Source organism: Lineus longissimus, chromosome 4, assembly GCF_910592395.1.
Source record: "Lineus longissimus chromosome 4, tnLinLong1.2, whole genome shotgun sequence".
Lineage (NCBI taxonomy): Eukaryota > Metazoa > Nemertea > Pilidiophora > Heteronemertea > Lineidae > Lineus > Lineus longissimus.
The window spans coordinates 5615706-5640371 of NC_088311.1; the positions used below are offsets into that span (position 1 = coordinate 5615706).

Below are 24666 nucleotides of genomic sequence, written 5' to 3' on the forward strand. Positions count from 1 at the left end.
TGCAGGGGGTGCTTCAGACAATGTCAGGATGTCCAAGGCAAGTGGACAAGCTGTTGAAAGATGTTTTGAAAGACAAGATTTGAACAGCCCAGCAAAAAACTTCAGCATTGAAAGAGCTGAGATTTATGAAACGGGTGACCAAGAGAATGATGAAATTGCTGTAAATTTACCTGAGCCGCTAGAGAGTGGGAATGAAAGGGCAAGCCAAGGACGAAGACCCACTGGCTCACACGATAAGGCCAGGCGCATGATGAGAGAGGATACTGTTCTTGACGATGATGATGGTGATACCACTCAGATTAAACCACGGCGTCATTCCAGGAAGAAACTCAGTGTAGTGCATGAGGAAATTGAAGAGCACTCTGGTTTCAATTCTAATGCAACTGCTAATGATGGTGTTGTTGATTATGCCGATGATGATGCTGTCAGTGATGCTGATGATGACCGTGATGCTGATGATGACCATGATGCTGATGATGGAGACGTCGATGCTGGTGCTGATGAAGATGGTGATGATGATGAGAATGTTGATAACGGTAGTGCCAATGATGATGATATCGATGACGATGGTAGAGAGGATGTTGATGGTGATGTTGGGGATGACCAGCAAAACCTTGAGGAACAAGCTGCAAAATTTTCTGCACCTTTGATTGATGAAGGTAATGAACAGTCTGATTCTGATAAGTCTAGTAGTATCAGTCAGGGACTAAGGAGAGGTGATGGGGTCGGGTTGCAAAACGTAGGATTGGAGAATGTTAGGGAAGATTCTGGTCAACATACAGTCTCGCAAGGTGTTGCAGAAGAAGAAGATGATGATCATGATGAACAAGTTTTCGTAAATGATGATAATGAGAGTGTTAATGATGCTGTTAATCAAGTGGTGGAGAAGAAGGAAAATAGATTTGAGGAAGGCAGTAGGGTCTTCATTGAAAAAAGACTTGGTGCTGGTACTCTAGAGAAGGGAAGAAAAGGGAGACTAGATTCATTCGAAATTTCTGGGATAGAACCAGTTGCTAGAGATGAGGACGAGCCTAAGGCCATGGATAAGTCTTCAGGTGGCGATAAGAACAATAAGGAGGATGGCAATGCAAGTCGTGCGAATACCACAAAAGGTGGAAAGGCCAAGAGGAAGAGGAGAAATGTACCAGGTAAAGATTCATGTAACTCTGACATGTGTGAAATGCCCTAAGAAAATCACCTGATTTTGTATTTGTCGTAGGCTGGTAGACATGCCATACAAGAAGCATATCCATACAAGAGGCATGCAACTGCATCAGGAATTGTAACCAAAGGCTAAACAGAGGACCTAATTGCATCAAGCCGATTGATTTCTTGACCCAACCTTTTGTTCTGCCATACAAGTAATCTGTTGTGCTTTCTTCCAGCGACTACTGTTCATGTTGATGTCAGGCAACATATGAAGGACCGGGACTTCATCCACCAGCAGTTGGACATTCTTGCTATGCCAATCAACCCTACTGATCCTCTAGTGATGAACGTCTACAACAAGTTGACTGGTAAGCACCTGTACCCCTTTTGAAGAAATCCCTGTAAGAAAACTTAAGTAGTATCATCAGAAAGTCCTCATCGAGATCTTTCCAGTGAAAGGTCATATCACTACTGAGTCAAGGCTTTTGATAATTCTTAACTGTTGGGGTGATTTCTTGGTCCTGCAATTGGTAGCTACATGTAGTGACACAGTTGTTAATGACACAGTGTAAACTGTTCCACTTCAGAATTAAGATGTAAAGGTCACCTGATCAATGTTAATGTACATGAGTACTCCATTGCTCTTTCAGCTCAGAATGTTATCGATGAACATCCCATACCTAAGGACATCGTGCAAAAGGTGTTTGACAAAGGTGGGTATGGTTTTGTTGTAATTTTGGGTAGAGAGAACTGGTCTCACAGATAGATTTACATGTACAGGTACATGTATTGGTGTGTGCTGCTCACGTTGAAATAGTCCTAGCTATCATGTTATTCAGTTACACGTACTTGTGCATTCATTCTTAGGTGGAAGCATTTATTACTACAGTTTGTGGTTGTTCAGAGTTACTTTACTGGACTCCTCTGGAGCTGTGAATGTTCTCTTGCTACAGTTGCATGAAAAGCCTGATCATTTATATTTTCAATATTTCAGTGAATAAGAAAGTCTATGAGGAAGTTCATGGTGCCTTCAATCCACGGGAAATTCAAGCGATGTTGAGTGCATTGGATGAAGTGCGTTGTTCTACTAGCGGAGCTGGGATAGATGTGGACCGGTCAGAGAAACAACTTGTTGCTTTGAATGTGGAGAGAGTTCTGGAGACGTTGCCAATGACTTGGCCAAGTACGAATAGAGGCAATGCTGCTGTAGAGAGGTACTGGTAACATACTTGGTTTTGATTTTTCTATAATTTGACTATTTGATTATGTGATCTTGCTAGAGACCGATGATCATTTCAAGAGTAATTACTGAGTTATGACTAGGATTACACAGTGGTGCTCAAACAACATGGTACTGGTGTCTGAAGCTGAGGCCTCAGGTATCATTATATTATGGTTCTGACTTAGTTTGGGCTTTGATCGGACTAAGCAAGTCCAGCAAATTTGTTGACAAACTATTAAAATTGTGCTTGAAAATTTGCTTTTTCACCAGCCACAAATGATTTCCTCCAGTTCTAATGCTCTTAACCTGATCGATTTGCAGATACAACAAGCTCAGGAGACATGTTTCCAAGTTATTGGCATCTATTGAAGACGAGAAAAAAGATCATGTCCAATATAAGGTGAGATTCGTGCACCTTTTAAAAGAGAGCTCTTGAGAAGGCAAGATCGATTTTTCTCAGTTGGAAGATATCTTACTTGTCCAGGCATAGACCAACAAGATACAAGGAATGTCAATTTCAAGAACGAGATATTAATGCTGGATATAGAATGAGCAGTATCGTCACTGAAAAATCTTATTTGCGCTGTGTGAAATTTATTTTCTTTCCCTGCTCCAGGTTTCAGTGGATATGGTGCGAGAGATCAGGTCGTTGCAGGCCAGCCTTGACATGAATGCACTGGTTGAGGAGGTCAAACGATCACAGCATTTGGGTAAGCTTGGCTTGGACAAAGCTACAGTTAGAGAAACAAAACAGAACTAATGAAAGTAAAAGTTTGTAAAGCATCCACAGACTGGAACTAGTCTTAAACGGCAACTTAAAAGAATTACATTAACTTCAACAGTGTCCTTCATCAGTCAGTAACTAGGTCTACAATTAACAATGTTGTGCCTTGTCTTTTTTAGCATCTCAATTCACCAAATTAAAGAAGTTCGAGAAAAGAGCAAAAAAACAAGAATCTTTTGCGGATTAATCGAAGGATGGATATCATACCATGGACTGTTGTGTGAAAACTGAATAATTCACAAGGGATATGAAGGATAAAGGACTCGAAAGTTAATTGTGTGGAGCTAGGAGAGAAAGCTTTATCATGTGGAAAATCTGACGACAGACAATTGATGGTGTGGTGTTGACAGTATGCCATTTTTTAAGGACTGATTGGTCAGAATGCTATCGATAGTTACAAAATGATGATGCTTTCTACATGTATTTGATTATTTCGAGTAGTGCAATACATTATCATGCAGGTGATAACTAGTATTATATCTTTGTGTTGTCTTGAACTTCTAGCTGTGATGGTGAGGCTTCAGTAGGCCCTATAGCCTGCAATAGTTTACACATACCGGGTACTATATTCAGACAAAAAAGTTGTCCTCGGAAATGTTCAGCTCCATGTTGAAAAACTTCCCTAATATTGAAGACCATCACAGCTGAGCATTGCCCAACAGAGTTTGTCCTGAATGGGATGAGACTTTGTACTTGACAATGTAAAGCACTGTCCTTCAATAGTACAACCAGGTTGTGAACATGTCCCTGTTACACCAGGCAGGTTGCAACAGTGATATCCACACAATCCTTGGCATGGACATTTATAAGAACTGTCCTTGGCACAAACAGTCTGTAAATATGTCCCTGATAAACCAAGCAGGTTGCAATACAGCTTTTCCTTGGCATGGAAATTAAAAACACTGTCCATCAATAGTCAAACCAGGATACTGTCCTTCAATAGTACAACCAGGCTGTGAACATGTCCGTAATGTACCAGGCTGGTTGCAACACTGGTTGTTACACTGTCCTTGACATGACGGTACTATGAACACTGTCCTTCAATAGTACAACCAGCAGGCTGTTAACATGTGCCTGATGTACCAGCTGGCAGGTTGCGACGCAGATAACACTGCTCATGACATGGACATGTAAAGACACTGTCCTTGGCACAAACAGGCTGTAAATATGTCCCTGATATTAACCAGGCAGGTTGCAATGCAGCTTTTCCTTGGCATGGAAATTAAAAACACTGTCCTTCAATAGTCAAGCCAGGAGACTGTCCTTCAATAGTACAACCAGGCTGTGAACATGTACCAGGCTGGTTGCAACACTGGTTGTTACACTGTCCTTGACATGACGGTACTATGAACACTGTCCTTCAATAGCACAACCAGCAGGCTGTTAACATGTGCCTGATGTACCAGCTGGCAAGTTGCGACGCAGATAACACTGCTCATGACATGGACATGTAAAGACACTGTCCTTGGCACAAACAGGCTGTAAATATGTCCCTGATATTAACCAGGCAGGTTGCAATGCAGCTTTTCCTTGGCATGGAAATTAAAAACACTGTCCTTCAATAGTCAAGCCAGGAGACTGTCCTTCAATAGTACAACCAGGCTGTGAACATGTACCAGGCTGGTTGCAACACTGGTTGTTACACTGTCCTTGACATGATCGTAATATGAACACTGTCCTTCAATAGTACAACCAGCAGGCTGTTAACATGTGCCTGATATACCAGGCAGGTTGCGACGCAGATAACACTGCTCATGACATGGACATGTAAAGACACTGTCCTTGGCACAAACAGGCTGTAAATATGTCCCTGATATTAACCAGGCAGGTTGCAACACAGACTGTAACACCGTCTGGACCATTCGATAAACACTGTCTCTGGTACAGCCAGGCTGTGAACATGTCCTTGATTGACTAGACAGACTGCGTCACAGACTGTACCACCGTCTCAGGCATGACCATTCCATAAACACTGCCCTCAGTCCAACCAGGCTGTGAGTATGTCCCTCATTTACCAGACAGGTTGCAACACATACTGTAACACCTTCTGCGGCATGACCATTCTATAAACACTATCCTCAGCACAGCCAGGCTGTGAACATGTCCCTATACAGCCCTCCAGGTATACAAAACTCGCACCATGTCCTGGCTGGCTTGGCTCTGGACATGTCCCTGAATGCCGATGGACCAGACAGGTGGGAACACAGATTGTAACACTGTCCTGGGCTTGACCATGCTATAGATACTGTCTTCAGTAGAACCAGGCTCTGAACATATCCCTAAATGCGGGTCAACCAGCCAGGTTGGAGCACAGATTGCAACACTGTCGTTTGCAATGGCATGTGCCATGGGTAGTGTACTCAGCATAGCTACATGGTGAACATACCCCTACACTGTCCTCGTTACAACCTGGATGTGCAAATGTCCCTGATGGAAAAAGGCAGTTTGCCACACAGATTCTTACACTGTCCTTGGTATGGCCCTGCGCTATAGCCACTATCTTCTGCAACCGTCTTGTCAACACGCTGAGAGAGATGAAACAGCCACGAATGCAACCCGAATCTGGCTGCCCAACCATCTTGTCAACTGGGAGAAAGATGAGACAATCACAACCTGAACGAGACGAGCTGATTGCCACACCGACTTGTCAACATGGTGAGGGAGATGAGATAGCCACAACCAGACAGAATCGGCCCTAGCTGCCGGGCACGCAACGTGGTGGTGAAGATGCCCCCGATTTATCAGGCAAGTTGCAACAAAGATTGTGACACTGTCCTTGACATGGCCATACTGTAGACACTGCCCTTAGCACAATCAGGCTGTGAGCCCATCCCTGATACACTTGTCTCTGACAGTCCCGTAATATAATAAAATATGATATGGTAATCATATACGACAGGTCAGCTTGTCCTGGATATGACTGGTACAATATTCTCAGCTTTTGGCTAGGCAATAAACCGGGTAGTCTCAAATATACTAGGCAGGGAGGAAGACTACAGATTGTGATGTCCTCAGCATGGAGAAGCTGTCAACTAATTGTCCATGATTTACATCGCCAGATTCAATACCCTGCTATCCATGCCCAGGATTGAATGGTCTTCAAAATAACAGCAAATACCACACACAGACTCCATGTGACAAGATTGTGACTGCATGGTCGAGCTCAGACGGACATGTAACCTGTCCAGGATATTTTCGATATGTCACAACATACATGTCGTCATCAGCCTTACACCATTCGTGATGCCACCCTCAAAATTGTCAGACCCTGCAACTGTTTTAGATGTAGCGAGAGTTGGTAATATATACATTATAGCAGATCACTGCTAAGATGTACTTTTCAAAGACCAGGGACAGATGAACAACCAGTTTTTTAGAGCTTTAAAAAGTTTTATTTTCTCATGAAAATAGCTCATTTTCACAAAATATATTTCATTTATCAGTGCCAAATTGCTCAATTTCACAAAATACATTTCATTCATCATGCCAATTCATTATGTGAACCTTCTTTATCCATATGTGAACCTTCTCCGTAAATGCCTTATTGTGCCTACAGTTCTTTCTTTGCCTTGGCTTTTCTTGATTTTCTCTCTGGAGGAGGGGGTCGATGTTTTGGTAAACGATCTTCGGAATTCCACAGTTGTTGGTAATGAAAGTACATTGTAAACAGAGCAAAATGTCCAAAGGAATAAAGGGAGACTAGTCGAGGCCATAGGTCTGGGTAACGTTGTGGAGGCTCTCTGAAGACGCTGCACAGACAGAGGGCAATGAAGCCTGTCATGGAGATAATAAACTGAAATTTAAAAAGTAAGAAATCGTCAGTTTTTTGCTGGCTGCGTGGTAGTTTGATATTGTAATGGGTGTAGCTGGTCTATGCAGACGCCAAATGAATGAAAAGACGACCCACATCCGCCTTTCATCGGCTTGGTTGGTGAAATGTACTGATGATTGTCCTTGCAGACGAGTGGAGGGACCCCTAGATCAGTTGACACAGTCAAGCTGGCAGTGATTTCCTACTCAGAAGTTAATTATCATCATCATCATTCACGCATCATTGCCCCTACTTTGGCCTTAGCTGTTAATGTCCTGGAGTTGTCAGTACAATTCGGAGCTGGACCACATGGCTTTGTCCAAACAGAATTTGGGTCGGCATTTGAAAGATGGGACAGATTAATTGGAAACTACGGGATCACTCATTCAAAAAAAACTCACCACAAGTAGAATAGGGACTCTTAGTTTTCCTGTGAGCTTCCCAGGAATCTCTCCTCGGTACACTGTGCAGACAACTAATAGAAACAGTGCTTGAGTCACGAAGCAGGGTAGCACTAGAGCTTCTTTGTGGAACAGTGGAAACATGCTGTAAGAGTACGGACACGAAATGGCATTAAACTCTTTATACCTCAAATATCTCCATGGATGGAGTCCCTTTACTGCACAAGACCTACAGCAGAAATTTTAACTCTTCATTTTGAAAAGAACATCTGGGCATAGTTTATCAACAATTAACAGGGCTGTGAAATAATCTGCTTTGCTTGGAACGCGACCCACCAAGGCACATCCATCTAGGTTGTAAGCTGATTAACTATTCACACCCACCACTGGCTATTGGTTTCCTTGCAGGGACCGACTTAGAGTGGCTGGCCTGTTGGTGCACACCTCTGATATTTGGAAAAAATTCGGACATCTTAGATATTGTCCTAGCAAGTCTTGAAAAAAGTGTCTTGGGCCAATACATAACACCTACTGTACCTGAATGTTGTGGACAGCAGAAACCATAGACATACAAATGGTTCTACTTCAAGGAGCAGACAGGCAGGCCTGGAATAGACAAGAAGCCATCAGCAAATCTAAAGAAGGAATACAGACCAGGCCACAGGGCTTGGAGGGCTGATTCAGGGAAAATTGAAAGCCAAGTGATGTCACATGGATGATCATCATGTCAATGACGTTGGGTGTTCCAATGTCCTTCAGTGGCAGACATGAACCTTATGTAGTTGATAGTAGCAATCTTAGTGAAGATTTCCATTGGCAATGACCTTTGCTAAACAGGTTATACTCACAGTGCAGCCAGTAAAATTGACTTTTCATGGACTTGAAATGAGAACAGGAAGAACACCAGGGCACTGTTAAGCTGAAAAAGAGATGAACAGTTTTAACGAAATCATTTCATAATACCACTACCAGTCTATCATTCATCCTATTTTCAGTCTTCACAACGTTTTATTTCTTCACAACAAGCATTGCACAACCTCCTGTTTAAAGTTTTAATCTTTTTGAACTTGCCAATACAAGGATTTGGGCCATTTTACTGACATAAACAATTCATAAATGCACTTACCAATGCTAGTTTGAAATTATGAAATGAAGTCTTGATGACCAAGTGCAACGATGATGGAACAAGTGCTAGTAATGTTGTTCCAAGGGTTATGGCGGCCAGCTGTGGTACATTGTCCACAAATATCTCCTTGAGCCGTATCACCACCGTGATGCTACACCAAAAGTTGGAGACTTTGTCCTGGATAAGTAAATATAATAATTTTGAAACAAATGAGCAATCAGTAACTTCGTGTGTAGTTGAAATGGGTCCACTTGGCTTCTGTCTGATGTCGCCCTTTATTCCAAGTCGATGTACGACTGAGTAACGTTTCGTTGCTATTGACACTAACCTCAAACACACCTCTGGCAAATGGAAATATTCTATGAATGACTTGGAAGAGGACATCCTTGTTCCACAGGAATGGAAACCAGCACAGAGGGAATGTGACAAGCACCGTCATACTAAGGCACAGGAACTTCAAAATGCTGAAGAGTTAATAGAGAAAATGCAAATATTAGACAGGGTTGACATAGGATTCAAGATGTTTTCAGGAGAATCAGAATGGCGTTTTCCTAATGACGAATTCCTTACCATTTTCCGATTGGCAGTTTCACACATGCACCAAATAGATAACAAAAGAATGGCAAGGCATGGTAGAGCTCCATCTGTTTGTAGTTCAGTGACAGGCAAAAGAAAACAGAACCAAGGACATCCCAGCCCTTCCCCAGAAGGAGGATTGCCCACAGGGCAAAACCAAGGCTAACGTTATTGTATCTGAGATGAAACGTTAAGGAAATAAACCAAAGGAAGATGCAACAAGTCGTACTTAAAAATGACGGGAGCACAGGAGCTTTGGGAAGGGACAAGCCTGGAAGGGGGGGGGGGCGAATCCAATCTTGAATACCATACCCATCTGTGTCAAGCTTCTTCTATCTTCACAACTAATTATACTATTACTTGTACACAAGTGACTGATACTAGGACCAAACACTAATCGCTTTAATGTAAAAGGATACTGGAAGTGTCCATGATCTATAAGAATGAGACCAGGGTAAAGTAAGGAACACGTTGCTGCAAGCACCTACAACAGAAGACCACAAATTGTAGCTAAATTTATTAGTTGGAATTATTTGTCTGTTACACACCTTCTTCTTTTCTTTGGTTGGTGGGCAACCAGCTATAGTTAAACAAGATCCATGTCAATTCACTTCTAATAACAATTGTTGTCAAGTTGTTAAGAACCTTAATCTCTGCTGTATGTTTCTGCAACACACATACGTAAATGTAACATGACCTATTTCAGTCATGATGCCGATGATGATATCGACGACAATGATGATGGACAACAGCCAAGTTAATTCTGATACTTGCACAGACCTTTTGCTCCTTCCCTTGTGTGTACGAAGCATACAAAAAGTAGGCGAACACAGCAGGAATGTAGATCAACTCGGCACAGAGAACTGAAATCACACAGAACACCACCTGAGCAAATATTACAACAAAGGTTTTTTTTAGATTTTAAAACTGCAGTGACCAAAGCTTTCCAATGACACCGTTATTGTTTTCACAGAAGAAGGCAATACAAAGACCTTTCAAGTAAATGCTATCAAGTCCTCATATGCCTTCCTCCATTGTGGGCCGCATCTGGTCAGACATTTTGGCTACATAGGGCATGGATTTGAGAACATCACAACTGATTTATACCTGTGCCTCTCATGAATATCTTGTGTTCTGGACTTTCATGTCCTCTTGATGTGAATAATTCCACCCACAAAGGATTAATCTTATTCGCTCTGAAAATGGAAGTGACAGGAAGCTACGATTAATTCACTCAGAAATGTACTTAAACCGGCCAGGACCTTCCTACTATTCTGAACCTTTTACCCGGAAGATATAAACTACAAGACACAAACTATCAATCTCCATGTCATTCATGATCCTTGTTTGAACATTTTGAACTCTTTTAACAGCTGTCTGGAACTAACTTAGAGTTAAAGCACTCCTTTTTCACAACAAATGAAAGGTGTCTTTTCAAAACATGACATAGCATTTCTATTAGTTTTTTCGCAGAATTATTTTCTTGTGCTCTAGCCAAATTGATGAAAAAGCTTTAAATAGACGAGTCAACTTACAAAGCACCACACAACCAACTGTGGTATGCCGTGAGTGGGGGGTAATCAAGACCCCAGTACTGAAGATCGTTTCTACTTGTGTTGACATACCTGTTCAAAAAGGCAGAATTCTGGCATCAATAGCTTTTTTGGTTAGGTGTGCCATAGTATTTTCAGTTGGACTCATGAGTACAGTGGCTTTCATAACACCTGTCTTTTATTCATTGCTGTGTATCTTGTGTACAGTAATTGTTTTGAGGTAGATCAGAAGATTGCAGGGTTTAATAAACTTATCGTGATTGTGGTCAGTCAAATGATCAGAATGAGTAGTGAAATGACTTGAAGTCAAGGCATGATATCATTCCTGATGCCACTAACATCTTCCCCAACTCTTGAAGCTTAAAAATGTCATAAAGTCTGTGTTTTTTAGTTTACCATTCTGTGACGGGCAAGTTGTAGGTCACTTCCATCCAATGTCTTTGAGCCTCATAATCGCCATGCAGGGGAGGAACATTGTAGCCTGAAAAGAAAGGAATGTTCAACGTCATGACAGTCCAACCAAGTGCGTGGGAATTGTCATAGGCCCTAGAACCCTACATGTATTTAATATATTTTTTTATTCGACATTTACATTGGGTCATCCTAAATTGCGTCCAGTGGCGTCCAACGCGAAATAATAGGGTGTATATGGTTAAAAATGTTTTCAAGCTCCTAAAACACTTTCAATAAACAAGATTTAGAAGTTTGGTGGAGTTTGCAAACCTAGTTTTTGAATAATCATCACCAGAAAATGATCTTAGTATGCGTCCAGCAAAAGTACTGGACGCCGTGTTTGTTTTGGCTGCCGTTCCTTGGGTTTATAGAAAAAGCTGAATCGGGATCTGGCATCCGGTTGGCACATGGTCGAGAGATGATGGATGATTATTCAAAAACTAGGATAGGTTTGCAAACTCCACCAAACTTCTTAATCGTGTTTATTGAAAGTGTTTTAGGAGCTTGAAAACATTTTTAACCATACACCCTATTATTTCGCGTTGGACGCCACTTGTCGCCACTGGACGCAATTTAGGATGACCGTTTACATTACCGCCCGGGCGATAGACCACTCACCAGAGTAAGGATTCAAAGAAACACACCACCTAACTACGATGTTAAATAAAGTCGAAAATACAACAAGAATCATTATGAAAAATATCGTGGACATATGTAATGGAATTAAAGAGAAATCAGTGACTTTGATGCCCAAGTTTCATCAACTGTTTTATTTTTAGGGGCGCTGCCATGTTGGCATTACTATTCCTCCAATTGCAGAAGAGTTGAGGGGTTTACTCGAACGGACCGAGACTTTCCTGTTCCCACACCACCTCGAGAACGACCCAAGAACAAAGATGGCGGACAAGGACAGTTCGTCTGCATTTTACGTTATTTTTTGTGCGATTTCAACAATAAAACAATGTCTTGAACAGCTTTAACCCACTCTACAATTAAAATATGTAAATACACACTTGTACGAATCAAATTTTTAACATAGTTAACGAGATGTAAGACGGAAAATCGATTTTATCGCGCCTTGTTCGTTGACGAAAATAACTTGCCGGCCGGGGTTTTCCCGTGATTCCCGTAGGGTAGCTATGACAACAGTACTAACTCGGGAACGTGTTCGCCTGTGTTCCCGAACGCGTTTTCGGACAGGGTCTATTCTACAGATCAAAGACTTTACAGACCTCGTTTTTTGGCTCTCACTTTTTTACTAGTAGAGATTTTCATGAAATCTAAAGTGATATTGGACCTTCAACGATTGCTGAATATGCTCAGAAATAAATTTTTGAAAAAAATTAAATTTTAGTACCTTGATTTTGAAGAAATATAAGTCTGTAATTCTCAGAATTCTAAATAAGAAAAAACAGACAAACTTCAAAGGCAAATGAAGATATTTTAAAAACATTTTTTAAATAAAAGATTAAGTTTATTATGTGAAGGGTGAAACAAAGATTATGAATATGTCAACAAACAATTGTTAATTTCAATGAATAAAGAAATATCACGAATTTTCTGAACACCTCTCAAAACGTCAACAACAAAAAACACGGCCGCTGGAGTGGAAGGAAATTTTGCTTGCTTTCAAAGTCCCTTTTGCCAAATTGGAATAATAAAAAAGTGAGAGCCAAAAAACGAGGTCTGTAAAGTCTTTGGTCTGTAGAATAGACCCTGTCCGCAAACGTGTTCGGGAACCGTCCTGTTCCCAAATCCCACACCACCTCGTCTGCTGGTGCAGCGGGAACGACCCAAGAACAAAGATGGCGGACAAGGACAGTTCGTCTGCTTTTTTTACGGTATTTTTTGTGCGATTTCAACAGGCCTTATTGCTGCTGCATGAATTATATAGTGACATAGGCATACTACTCTGAAGTCGCCTCTGTACATGAATTTTCATATACATGTACTAGTAATTTTGGAAAGACGCCAATTGTGAATGCTCGGATATGAAAAAGATTGATCTGAGAGACAAAAGAAACTATATAGGCCTACTGTATAACGAAGTATCTCTTGCAAGATATTTTCACGCATAGGCCTATAGGTAGCCTAAATGCTCACGACAATCTCTTGCTTTTCGGAGAATTCCATTTAATTGTTTGCATGTTTCCGCAGGCATTGCATCTATATATAGCTGGGCCCTACGTCGGCCCGGAAAAGCTTATAATAAACCATATACATGTAATATAAATGGGTCATTAATTAGAGACCGCGTATACCGTTACATCGAACAAACACAATTCGCCTAATTGTACCCAATTAATTCTACTCCATACATTGATACCTATTGTCAGTGGATTTGAGTGTACTATATAGACATGCACAGTTCAGTACCTATTCCCTAATAGGAGTCAAAATAGCAATTCTTATTTCATTGGAAAGAAATCTTGACTCGCGAATCTGCCGCGAATACATGTCCATCGCCCAGCACTCGCGAACATTTTATGCCGCGAAATGTTTCTGTTCTACTGTTCTGTTCTTCTGTTCTGATGAGTGGAGTAAGCGATTTTAGTTCTAGTAAAGGCAATATCATTTCCATACAGAATCCATCGTTCATGCGAGGAATTTTGTAAACGCCAACAGGGTAGAACCGGGATGCGACTTCAAAATCTGTTAAATATCATATGTGTGTATCAGGTTTTTGCGTGGACGATTACTGCATCATGTGCCGGTACTCAATATTTATGCTGAGACGTTGTCGCCCTTTCTCTTTACAGTTTCACCCTGGTAGGACTACACCATGAGACGCCTGTCGCTGACGTTACTGGTCCTGGCTTGCGCTCTCCTAGTGAGGATTGAACCCAATCCAACAGCAACAATGATCTGCCCCGGCTGCACGTTAGAAAAGCACTTCACCACTCATCTCCAAGAATGCGTTTCGCGAGTCGTTTGCAAGTGGATCATGGGTAGAGACATCGCAACCGTTCTTAAGAAAGTTGAAGCCGGTATAAAAGACCATTTCGTCACTGAATTTCACATCGAACGGTGTCGTCTGCCCCATGCCGATCAAAACGAAGTCAATCTAACCGTCGCTGTGCACAGAATGCAGTCGGACACTTGGGGGAACCTGAAAGGACTTAAAATCAAGGATTGCAAAGTTATTGGGATAAAGTCGGACACATTCGATCTAATGCCGAACTTGCGATGGTTGTCCTTGATCAATACAAGCATCACGTATCTTCCGACTGAGAGCTTTAGTAACCTCACCAATCTGGAGTCGCTAAAATTGTCTCGGAACCTTCTTAGAAACCTGACTCTTGAGATCGGATCGCAGAACCTGAGTATAATAGAACTGCAAGCTTCCTCCCTGAACATTTTCCAAATCACTCCTACAGTCGGAACATTGCAGCTTACGACAATAAACGTGAAGGACAACAACTTGACCAGGATCGGTGGACTCTCAGACCTGATTGGGAATGATGCTTCGATTCAAATTGACGGTAACCCTTTTGACCTATCTGGAAAACCCTTTGGTCTGCAAAAACAGAATCTTTCTTTCCTCTCCGTGTCAATTTGGAAAGAAGACGACATCAATAACCTGAGTAACGCTGTTGGACATTTCAGAAACATTAATACGCTGAGTGTGATGAACGCAAGTCTACCTGATAACAGCAATTTCACTTTTCAGAAGTTTGAAAATATGACCATTACAACTCTTGAGGTGCGCCGGTTCTCAAACTGGTGGCGACAGGAAAAAGAAAACCAAACAAATCCGTACACTTATTTGAAAAACATAGAGGAGCTCCGCCTTCGGGATTGTGACCGGCCCAGGTACTACTCGAATGATAACAAAGAACGGCGTTTTCTACCTGCCTTAATGCCTTCATTGCGGTCATTAAGTGTTAATCGTGCAAATTTCGATTCCATGAAAATAAACGAGCCTCGGTGGGTGGAGATACTGGACCTTTCTCATGGTGTATCTTCGAAGATAAACTACACCTTCAAAGATAACAGTACAATCAAGGTGCTTAACTTCTCCTGTACGAATTTTGAAATCAAACTTTACAAGAGTGGTCCGTCGGAAATAACAGAGCTAATACTGAGGAATATATCACTTATACAGAACGCAGTCAAGCCGAATGAAACAATTTGGCTGGCTCCACTTCCCAAGCTACGTCATATAGACCTGAGTGCTAACAGCGACAGTTACTTCCCATACCTTCCCTTCTTCATATTGATATTCAATGTTAGGGAGGCATTCGTTGGCCTGGAAAAGCTTGAACAACTTGAACTGAATGATACCGACATTGGCGAGATCGATACGGAGGACATGAAGTCCGTTTTTCATCCTCTAAAAGGGTTGAAGAGGCTCGACCTGGACAAAAGCAGATTCTCCAACATTCCAGATGGCATGTTCATGAACCAAGTCAACCTCGTGGAGTTACATTTGGCAGATAATAAGCTTCGAGCTATCGATCATTCCGTCTTCCGAACACTACTTCGTCTCAAACAATTAGATCTACGAAACAACAGACTCGGGTTCATTTCCGGGGAGGTTATGGCACGTCTACCATCTCTTCAACACGGAACATTTTTTTTCACAGGAAACAATTTTGGATGTCACTGTGATCTTGCAGAATTTACACGGTGGCTAAAGAAGAACGATTTTCGTCGTGAAAATCAGTGCGAATTGTACAACGAGAAATGTGTCGTTCCCCCATCCATGAAGGACACGTCGATTCTAGATTACCAACCTACTTGGCTGGGCTGCGACAACAACCTCCTCATACTGACGGTATCCTCGGCTTTTAGTTTCTTTCTGATTCTCTCCACGTCTGTAGCCATTCATGCCTATCGCCGCCGCCTGTCCATCCGCTACTGGTTCGTTGTACAGAAAATGAGACGAGCAAGACCTCACAAGAACACAGAATATGAAGCTCTCGACAATAATTCGGATATACCCTTTGATGTTTTCGTGTGTTTTGAAAAGAACGACAGGTTCTGGGTGGAGAAGACGCTTCTCCCGAAACTAGAGAACTCTGATGACATCAGATTCAGGGTTTGCACAGTCGATCGCGATCTGAACGATCCCGGCAGACCAGAGGTCATGAATGTTGCAAGAGGGATTAGGAACAGCCGTAATGTCATCTTTGTTGTGACGAGGGAATTGATCCAGACTGCATGGTGCGAGTACGAGATCTGCTTGGCCGAGACCCAGAGCCTGCAAGAGGGCAACTGTCGGTTGATCATTATCTTCTTGGAGAAATTCACGTGGGAAGAGCTGCCCCTCTGCATGAAACGTCTGCTGAGTCACGTGAACTTCCTGCGATGGCCGGAAACTGCACACGAGCAGGAGGACTTTTGGCGTCGACTTCGTTTGGTCATTCTGGGAGAGGAAATGCAGTCGACAACAAAAGTTGTATATACCCAGTATTAGCCAAGGCTATCCACTTTTACCGGAGCCTAAACTTAAACAGTTGTTTACTACACCAAATGGTTCTTCATGGTGGCTATATATGGTTATCAGAGAAGTTAGAAAACACCCGAATAGTCTTGAGTGACTTGTTGTGGCTTTGTGTTTAGGCACATGTACAGAGGGAAAATGAGAAGTATAGCTCTTAACTCGACAAGCGATTGGCCTGGCAACGACTCGCTACACCACTGGATCAACGCACCTTTAGCTCTTGGTCAGTTGGATTCCTTTGTCTTCATCTTCCGAAAGGTTTGATCCGTTCAATTATCATGAGTCCGCTTGTCCCCATCCTGGCCACTGAAACTGTCAGCTCTCGATGAAATGTTGATACCATTCGTGTCAGAGGAACCATTCATGTTATTCTAGACCAATATCCACCACATGTACTGTTATTCCGGATTGGTTTGATACACCTGCATGTATTCACAAACAGTCGGTTGAATCTCTGTTGAAGAATCATGTATGTTGGTACAATAATGTAATAATGTAAATGTTAATGTGAATTCCTCTTCTATGATAAAGATAAAAGTGAGCTCCATTTTCCATGTTTCTGACGACAGAGAATATCTATTGAGTGCCTCTACTAATGATTGATGTTGGCGATCGAGGATCCTATACAGCCTACGAGAAACACGCCCTGGCTAATCTCCGAACATAATCAGATCATATTGATGACATTAGCGTGTATGGTTAGTTAGTCACTTTTATATAAAATGAAAAGATGGCACCATTTACTTATGATTGGAGATGGGAAGAAATAAATCGGTTCTCATCTGTCCCGGTTGTCCGTTGGCCATTATTAGCAAAGCAATGCTAAATATGCTAACTTAATTGCAACTTTCTTCTAAGGGAGTAAATGGTCGCGAAGGCTGTGGGAAGTACAATAAGGGATGAAGCTGATGCTATGTTGAAGGAGTTCCCTCACCCGAAAGTGTAAGTTTCTGCCTTGGAAGTCCGCTTCAGAACATTATCTTGACTATACTCTACTGTAGGCTTGTAACATAATTAGCTTGTCAAGTTAAGATGCTAGACCATACTTGTAGGCAATAGGTTTCTTTCGGTCTTTTCTTCTGCCAGCAACCGCCTGATGGTAAAGTGGAGGTAAATCGCATCACGGCGTGACCAACGTGGTTATCAAGAAGGTCCTTAGTTGAGGATTTACTGCAATTCAGTTAACGGTCACATCGAGGGTCCCTTCAGCCTTTTCAGCCTTTTCAGGATGATTTATTGACTTGGCTAATCTCCACGATTCTTACCTCGAAATGAAGTGGCGTTTGATAGAATTCCACTGAATGGTGTATTTGATGAGTGCACACCGCAGAGCCTAGGTGTGGGCTGAGTGAGGGCGCTTGGTTTGTCTATAATTTAAGATTGCTGCTGTTGACAGGCCGAGGGCACTTGGAACCGGTATGGACTGATGGAGAATTAGAAGGGGCATGAAGTCCAGCAGGGTCACTCGAGGAGGAGATGCATCTCTAGACGCATCTGCAAACCCTCGTTTACATCAGCCTACTCGCTGGAACTTCTCGGAGTGATTTATGCCAGTTGTCGTGCAGTCACTAAGTGTTTATCATGAACAAATTATCGGGAAATGCACTTAAACTGCTGATAGTTGTTGACATCGAACTTGAAAATCATCTTGCTGATCTGCCTGACACTCCCACTGCTTAAGACTGATGCAGAAAAAAATGTGACGGAATCCAGGATTCTACATAGACTATGGCTGCACTAATTGGTGCCCTCACACACCAGTCGAACCCTACAGCCATTAAAACTTCTTCGGACGAAATGTTCGTCTTTTAGGCGTTAGCTTTACCTGAATATATACTTTGGAATCAAACATCACACCCTGTGTTCCTCAAGGAAAGTAAGCAAAAAGAAGGAAGTTGGTGAGTACATGCCACGTATCTTATTTATTTCGTTCGATTACCTATCCAACTAGGGTTAGATGTCGCCTTTATTCACCCCGTCTATTAGGAGCAGACGATAACACATGGATCGGTGACGGGAAATCGATGGGCGACCGTCTCCGTTACCTGCAGCTCTGGTTCAAAGTACGACGAATCGATATCGCCTCGGGCGCGACTGTCTTTAGAGGTGGTGGTCACCTCTGGACGAGGCACCTGTTGATCCCGTGTGTGGGTCGAGGACAGACGAAAAACTCGTCACAGGGCCAGTTTTGTCATTAATCAGGGCGACCAGAATGAAAAACAAGTGATATATAAAGAATATTTCAAATAGACTGTAAAACGTTCGATTCTGACGGATTTTCTATAAGGGGAAGAGGACATACGCCTCTCCACCATTAGCAGTGAGTTCCGAAACGATTATCAGAGAGACTTCCGGTCATATTGCCCAGCGAGTTCGTTGAACTGCATCCGCGGGCACTGGAGCGTCAGCCGGCTAAATCTCAGGGCGCTCTTTTTGGTGCGGGAGGTTTCGATTTAGTTTTTTTCTCGGAAGGTGACGAATGGCCACGTAGAGAAGACGACTTCGTGAGACGAAAGACGAAAACGGTCTTAAAGACGAAAACATGAATCGGTTAAATTCGAACGATTTTTATAATAAATAAGGCCGAATTCAGTGATCATAAATCAATAATTGTTACAACTCGGTAACATTGATGCCATCCATCGTTCCGTAAGCCCATCACTTCAGTATAAAAAAATCAAATTCTGTCCAGAATCATGCATGATATGCTTTTTTGTTAGAAGCGCAAACAGAATTACTCAATCTTCGTTTTCCGATCACAACTGGGCTCAAACCGTGGTATCAGATATTGAAATTATACCGGTATGCAACGATAGACGCAGTGAGTTTATCAAATAGAAAAACACTTGATCGCTTAAGATGAAAGCTAGCGTTTTTCTTCTAAATCGTCCAAACAAGAACAAATTGCTATTTTTGCTCCAACAACAATCGTTTGAATCGATATCAAGATTTGGAAAATGTCATAGTAACAGCACTCTGATCAGCGAATTGAATTTATTTTTGTCTCGTTCGAATATATTTTTAAAAAAGCTTTTTTTCGTGCGGATATATAAGCCTACAGCTTTACTATCAAAAACATTGAAAATCTGTTGATTTCAAAACCAGATAGCGTGTTAGAGAAAAAGCACACTAGATCGGGAGGTTTCTTCTGCTATACATTGTACAATCATAAAAACGTCTTCTCCACGATACTGTCTCATTTGCGATTGTCAAATCTATGATAAATTGTCGCTCTTGGCCCCTGAAATGAGTGGTAAACATATATGATTTAGCATCCAACCCAAGAGACAGTCCTGGCACTCTGGTGGTACATGATCCATGAGAAATGCTCCGAAGGATAGTGCAGTTTCGCTAAGAATTAAAATGTTATAGCTGGGATCAATAGAATAATGTTCCAATGCAAGTGCGTTTTATCAAGTTGTGCTGTTGTTAGGTGGAAAGCAAAATTTGTGCTTGATTTGAGATAAGTAACTTGTTTCCCCCTTGATCGGCAAGCAGTGAGCTCGATTGAGCTAACAGATGACATGAAGTTTAAATAAACCAATGGCCCTGTCGTAGAAAACGAATATGCTGCATGCTTTTTGCAAGTACAGCATACAAGAATACAAGTACACAGTAGTACACAGGTACGACTATACAAGTACAGAAGTACAGAAGTACAGAAGTACAGAAGTACAGAACCAACTTTGTTTCATGCAGCAGAATAGCAAATACAAAAAGTTCACGAAAGGCTCATAATGACACCTGAATTTTTACCCTTCTGAATTTAGCACCTCAAATTTAGATGGATTTCTTGAATCGATCCCTCACGGCTACCGCCAAGTCTTCCGTGGAATAATTTCGCGTTAGGTTATTTTCTATGGGAATCATAGCAGGTGCTACAGAAAGATGCTTTGATAAAAACGCTCTGGCACGAGCAGCAAAAATACGGCAAAGAAGACTCAACTTTTTGATGCGTTTTTTTAAGTCGGCTGCGGTTTACATAGATGAGGGTGCTCATCCGTCAGTTTAATTCAGAACGGGATTCCGAGACGTTGGCCACTGAACAACTCAGGCAGTTTCGAAATGACTTCAGACAGAGCCATGCAATTACGAGATTTGTCATTATGTGCTATGCAAATTGACCTGTTTGTTCCCAACCTCGTCATCTATCGTATTCAAAAGATGACTATCCCGCAATCTTTGATTTTGATATCATGTTATAACCAGCTGGCGGTATTGCATGTTATATCATTCGCCTTCAAAGCGGTAAAAAAGTCACCAAACTCTTACCGAAATAGCCACCCATTGTTGCTTTACATTCACTTCTAAAATGAGTAATCATATTTTGATATCAAAGGCAAACTTCACTGAATTTACAGTGTTGATTTTGAAGCATGGAATGAAAAATTCTTCTGCCTGGAATAAATTGATGATGAATTTCATGATACGCTGCTTCATTTTTGTAAACATTTGGGCGCTTCGCGTCGTGTGTTTCGGAAATTTGATTACACACTAGTGCATACCGTAATAAGTAGTACCTTTCCCGAGGCTAATGATAAAGTTTACTTTCCTTGTTCTAACAGTTGCCACCCAAGCTCATTAAAATAAGAATCCTCCTCATCATTTGTGTTCATACAGATTTCAATAACAAAGCCAATACCCATTATAAAGATCTATTATTATATGTCTTCCCTCTGCTTAATTGCAACAGTTCGATGACGTAGACAGTGTGTTAGCCTAATTGAGCCTTCCTTTGATATAAGCTTGTGAAAGGTGCGGGCATGTCTCATCACCTCTTTCATACCTGTGCAGTTTTTATTGAAGACTGAAAAACTAAGACTTCTTAGGAATTTCTGCTCAAGATGAGACAGGACTATTGGCTGTTTTGGGAAAAGCCTCAGCCGCGTATTCAGCTGGTTTGTTGTTGGCTTGAACCTGTAAGGGACCAAGCTCAGTTTGGTTTGATGGATGTGGCGATATTCTCGTGTGTGTTATACATGTACCCCCCAAAAGATATTAGCATGTCCATTTCAGGTTCATTTTGTCAATATGCAAGTAACACTCACTCAGGAATCTTATTCAGCCATCTCGATATCCGGAGGCATGCTAACCTGCTATACCACGTGTTACAAATTGTATTCTCTACACATAAAAATTAAACCCACTCCGAGTTAATTTAAAACTGCTCTTCCCCTAGGTTATTAACCGTGTTTATGGTTGTAATTGACCATAATTCAAGAAAACAAATGGCTTGAATGCCGGAGGTTCTGTCCAGAAGCTAACATTTAACTCAAAGCGAACATGTAACCTTGGAAGCAATAAATTTCCACAAGGGAAAAAAGAAAAATTAGGAAGCCTACTGAACCATCTGGCTTAAGTTTTCATTCCGATCGCCCCCATCCATATGCATGTCATTGGTCGATATATTTAGGTTCCTTTGGCGCCAATTACTAGTTGCCGGTTACTTGATACCTGATCACTGATATCGAGAGTGTTATAACATGTGCAGTACCCGGGCACCAGCAGTGTATCGACGGAGGGCACGTGGTTCCGCGCGGGATTCAGCGTGAGTTTGTGTATTTGGTTGGAGCCAAGGGAGTTGCCACGGATTTACCAAGTTGACATTAACCAAACGAAAAGGTAAGCAACTAATAGTCTGTTTCCTCAAATTTCGCAACTAGTCTGTATGTAATGATAAACCTGATGTGCTTTACAAGTCCCATGAAGCTTTCGAATCATCAGTAGTTTTTTCTAGGATTGAAAGGATGACCTCGCATTAATATGCTCTGCTCCGTGAAGTCACCCTTTCGAACGTATACCAACAACTTTCATCAGTCAACCCATAAAAATAGAAATCCTCCTCCCCTTCCTCTTCCTCCCCACCAATGATATTTTTTTATCATCAAACTATACCTACAGATTTCTGCCTTTTTGTCAACTGGCTAACGGTTAGTCGGAAAAAGCTCTTTTACGACTATTTCCCTATAGTGCTAGTAGCACTATAAACAACCGACCAAAAAAAGTCGCTCTTGAACTAAGCCTGCATGGTACGCTGTTTCCTTTTTTGGTAAAATAGCACTTCTGACCGACTAATCTCCTCAGGTTTGTCTTGGTTGTAGATTTCCCTTGAGAAACTCACCGGGTCTCGTGTAGTTTCCTTACAATTTCGCCAAGAAATTTACCGGAAGGTGTTGAAGACTGTTTCCGTGAGGCGGAAAATCCACCGAAGGGAGTCTTTACCGGCGCGTGAAATGCCTCCGCTTCACCGTGTGCCGTAATACATATCTCTCAGAATCAATTTTGTGCAGTCTGGTCTGGATTTTTCAAAATGACCAATTTCACTGCAAAAGTAGCCTTACATGAAGTTTCCTTTTATTGCTTTTGAGTTCTTATTTGTAATTGGTTTTTTTTTCAAGCCTGCATGACCATCAAGATATTAAATAATGCTCAACTTCGAACTCAATTACCCTCCAGTTACAATTACTTCTAAGCAAATGTAACCTGTTTTAAAAAAGCGCTAAATTATAAGGTTGCCGATATCAAAGAACCAATTTACTATCTGAAATGGGTTGCTTTGAATCAATAGTATCTACCGGTATTTCAATCCGTGGGCGCGAGGGTTTTTAATGGAAGCTATAGAAGCACATCATATCAATTTTAATTACCCGAGGAAGTTTGCCCCGATTTCAGTCCTGGGTCCCGGTTTAATCGGACCCAATGGATTCACTAAGACAACGCTCTCCTTGGCAGAAATCCCATAGCAAGTGGGAAGGTTTGATACTTGTCGCTCATCCCAGCCCCTTTTTCCTTATAATCTACTCCGCCAGTGATAAATACCGCTAATTTTAATGTGTTGACGACCTTGGGTAAAAAGAACTCATCACATCTGTCTGTCCGGGGCACATACTAGCATTATCAGAAAAGAGTTGTTAACCTCCGGCAGAGGTTGGCAAATAACTGTCTCCCCGAGGGTGAAACTTGTATTTTTATCTCACCAAAGCTGCTCCCAAGGCAATTCGTTCTCTTGAAAAATTGAGATGATGCCGAACCTACTAGAACCTGCCGAAAAACCCTAAAAGGTTTTCAAAAGCTTTATTTCAAAGAGTGTACACAGATCGAAGTAAAATGTAAATGGCAGCGACACAGAATGTACTGGCGAGCAGTTGCTACCTTTGATCTCGGTAAATAGAAGAAACCTCGAAATATTCAATGCTGACAGGTTGCGTGTGGAAAGTTCAAAGGGTATACCCTTCTTTACCAGTAGAACTATCTGAAAGGCGCAAAGTAGCTTCCAGGTCGTTTATATGATCTACAAGGATATTGCGAATTCAATTTCGGTAGTCGTTGCACGGTGGCACTTTGTAGTCTTAAGGAAAGATATTGGATTGTTGTCAGCGGCAGCAGTGTATTGGTCATACTGCTGTTGTCAGTAATCGGCAAATCAAACAAGGATCTTGCGACATAGTCCTTCTTTAAAAAAGAAATTGTAACGTTTTCTTTGTTACGGTCAGAGCCTGCAAGGTATTCTAGTTGGAGAAAAGAAGCTTGTAACGTATCGGCACTTGAAAAAGAAAGTTTATAACGTAAATTCTTGTTCGTGAAAATATTATCACTTGAAAAAAGCTTGTAACTTATTCTAGCTTGAGAAAAGAAGCTTGTGACGTATCGACACTTGAAAAAAGAAGCTTGTAACGTATCGACACTTTACAAAAATAAGCTTATGTAACGTATTCTAACTTGAGAAAAGAAGCTTGTAACGTATCGACACTTGAAAAAAAAAGCTTGTAACCGGTCTTGTTTCGGAAAAGAAGCCCTTAACGTATCGACAGATCATCTGAACAAAAGAAGTTTGAAACGTAACATATATATCAATATTTGAAAAAAGAAGCTCGTAACATGTTTTCATTTGAAGAAAGTTTGAAACGCATCGTTCTGAAAAAAAACCCCTGTAATACAATCTTACTTGCAAACTGAAATCTGTAACTAATCCAATTTGAAAAAGAAATCTTTGACGTCGAGTATATGTCTGCCTAATTGTACAAAATCATCTTGCAATGTCTGCCTACTGAGGCAATCGCGGGTTAGTTAGCAAGCTCCTAATTCTTCTTTACTTCGATGCGCCATGATTCACCAACATAACTCTCATACCTGCAGAATGGAAGT

The 24666-nt window shown here is 41.6% G+C and overlaps 4 protein-coding genes across 9 annotated transcripts in view; 3 read left to right on the forward strand and 1 right to left on the reverse strand.

Moving 5' to 3' along the window:
• Window positions 1-21: 21 nt before the first annotated feature.
• On the forward strand, window positions 22-3632 carry LOC135485948 (surface protein-like). Its single transcript, XM_064768371.1, has 7 exons — window positions 22-1148; window positions 1386-1517; window positions 1800-1862; window positions 2144-2363; window positions 2693-2771; window positions 2988-3081; window positions 3275-3632. Exons 1-7 carry the CDS (start codon window positions 29-31, stop codon window positions 3340-3342), a joined length of 1776 nt encoding a protein of 591 aa, XP_064624441.1. The 5' UTR covers window positions 22-28; the 3' UTR covers window positions 3343-3632.
• A 2905-nt stretch (window positions 3633-6537) lies between these two features.
• On the reverse strand, window positions 6538-12259 carry LOC135486374 (dolichyl pyrophosphate Man9GlcNAc2 alpha-1,3-glucosyltransferase-like). Of its 3 annotated transcripts, none has more exons than XM_064769127.1 (13): window positions 12179-12259; window positions 11019-11103; window positions 10605-10694; window positions 10177-10265; window positions 9850-9932; window positions 9489-9553; window positions 9064-9246; window positions 8822-8957; window positions 8494-8670; window positions 8216-8286; window positions 7905-7973; window positions 7368-7512; window positions 6538-6948 (listed from the first exon to the last, which is right to left on the reverse strand). In XM_064769127.1, the coding sequence occupies exons 2-13, from the start codon at window positions 11051-11053 to the stop codon at window positions 6706-6708; spliced, it is 1386 nt and encodes a 461-aa protein (XP_064625197.1). In that variant the 5' UTR covers window positions 11054-11103; window positions 12179-12259; the 3' UTR covers window positions 6538-6705. The 3 variants fall into 3 exon arrangements, with proteins under 3 accessions (XP_064625197.1, XP_064625198.1, XP_064625196.1); XM_064769128.1 differs by lacking the exon at window positions 12179-12259 and adding an exon at window positions 12089-12178; XM_064769126.1 differs by lacking the exon at window positions 12179-12259 and adding an exon at window positions 11694-11865.
• LOC135486373 (toll-like receptor 13) lies at window positions 11987-17516 on the forward strand. Of its 2 annotated transcripts, none has more exons than XM_064769124.1 (2): window positions 11987-12076; window positions 13835-17516. In XM_064769124.1, exon 2 carries the CDS (start codon window positions 13858-13860, stop codon window positions 16492-16494), a length of 2637 nt encoding a protein of 878 aa, XP_064625194.1. In that variant the 5' UTR covers window positions 11987-12076; window positions 13835-13857; the 3' UTR covers window positions 16495-17516. The 2 variants fall into 2 exon arrangements, with proteins under 2 accessions (XP_064625194.1, XP_064625195.1); XM_064769125.1 differs by lacking the exon at window positions 11987-12076 and adding an exon at window positions 13487-13615.
• A 373-nt stretch (window positions 17517-17889) lies between these two features.
• LOC135487299 (orexin receptor type 2-like) overlaps window positions 17890-24666 on the forward strand; it is a 48724-nt gene continuing 41947 nt past the window's right edge. Inside the window, exon 1 of one of the 3 annotated variants that reach the window (XM_064770898.1) lies at window positions 17890-18419. The gene's annotated coding sequence lies outside the window, so the exon portion shown is untranslated. Of the gene's footprint in view, window positions 18420-18478; window positions 19072-21990; window positions 22144-24666 lie in introns of those variants that run through there. The other 2 variants (XM_064770900.1, XM_064770897.1) reach the window with 2 other exon arrangements.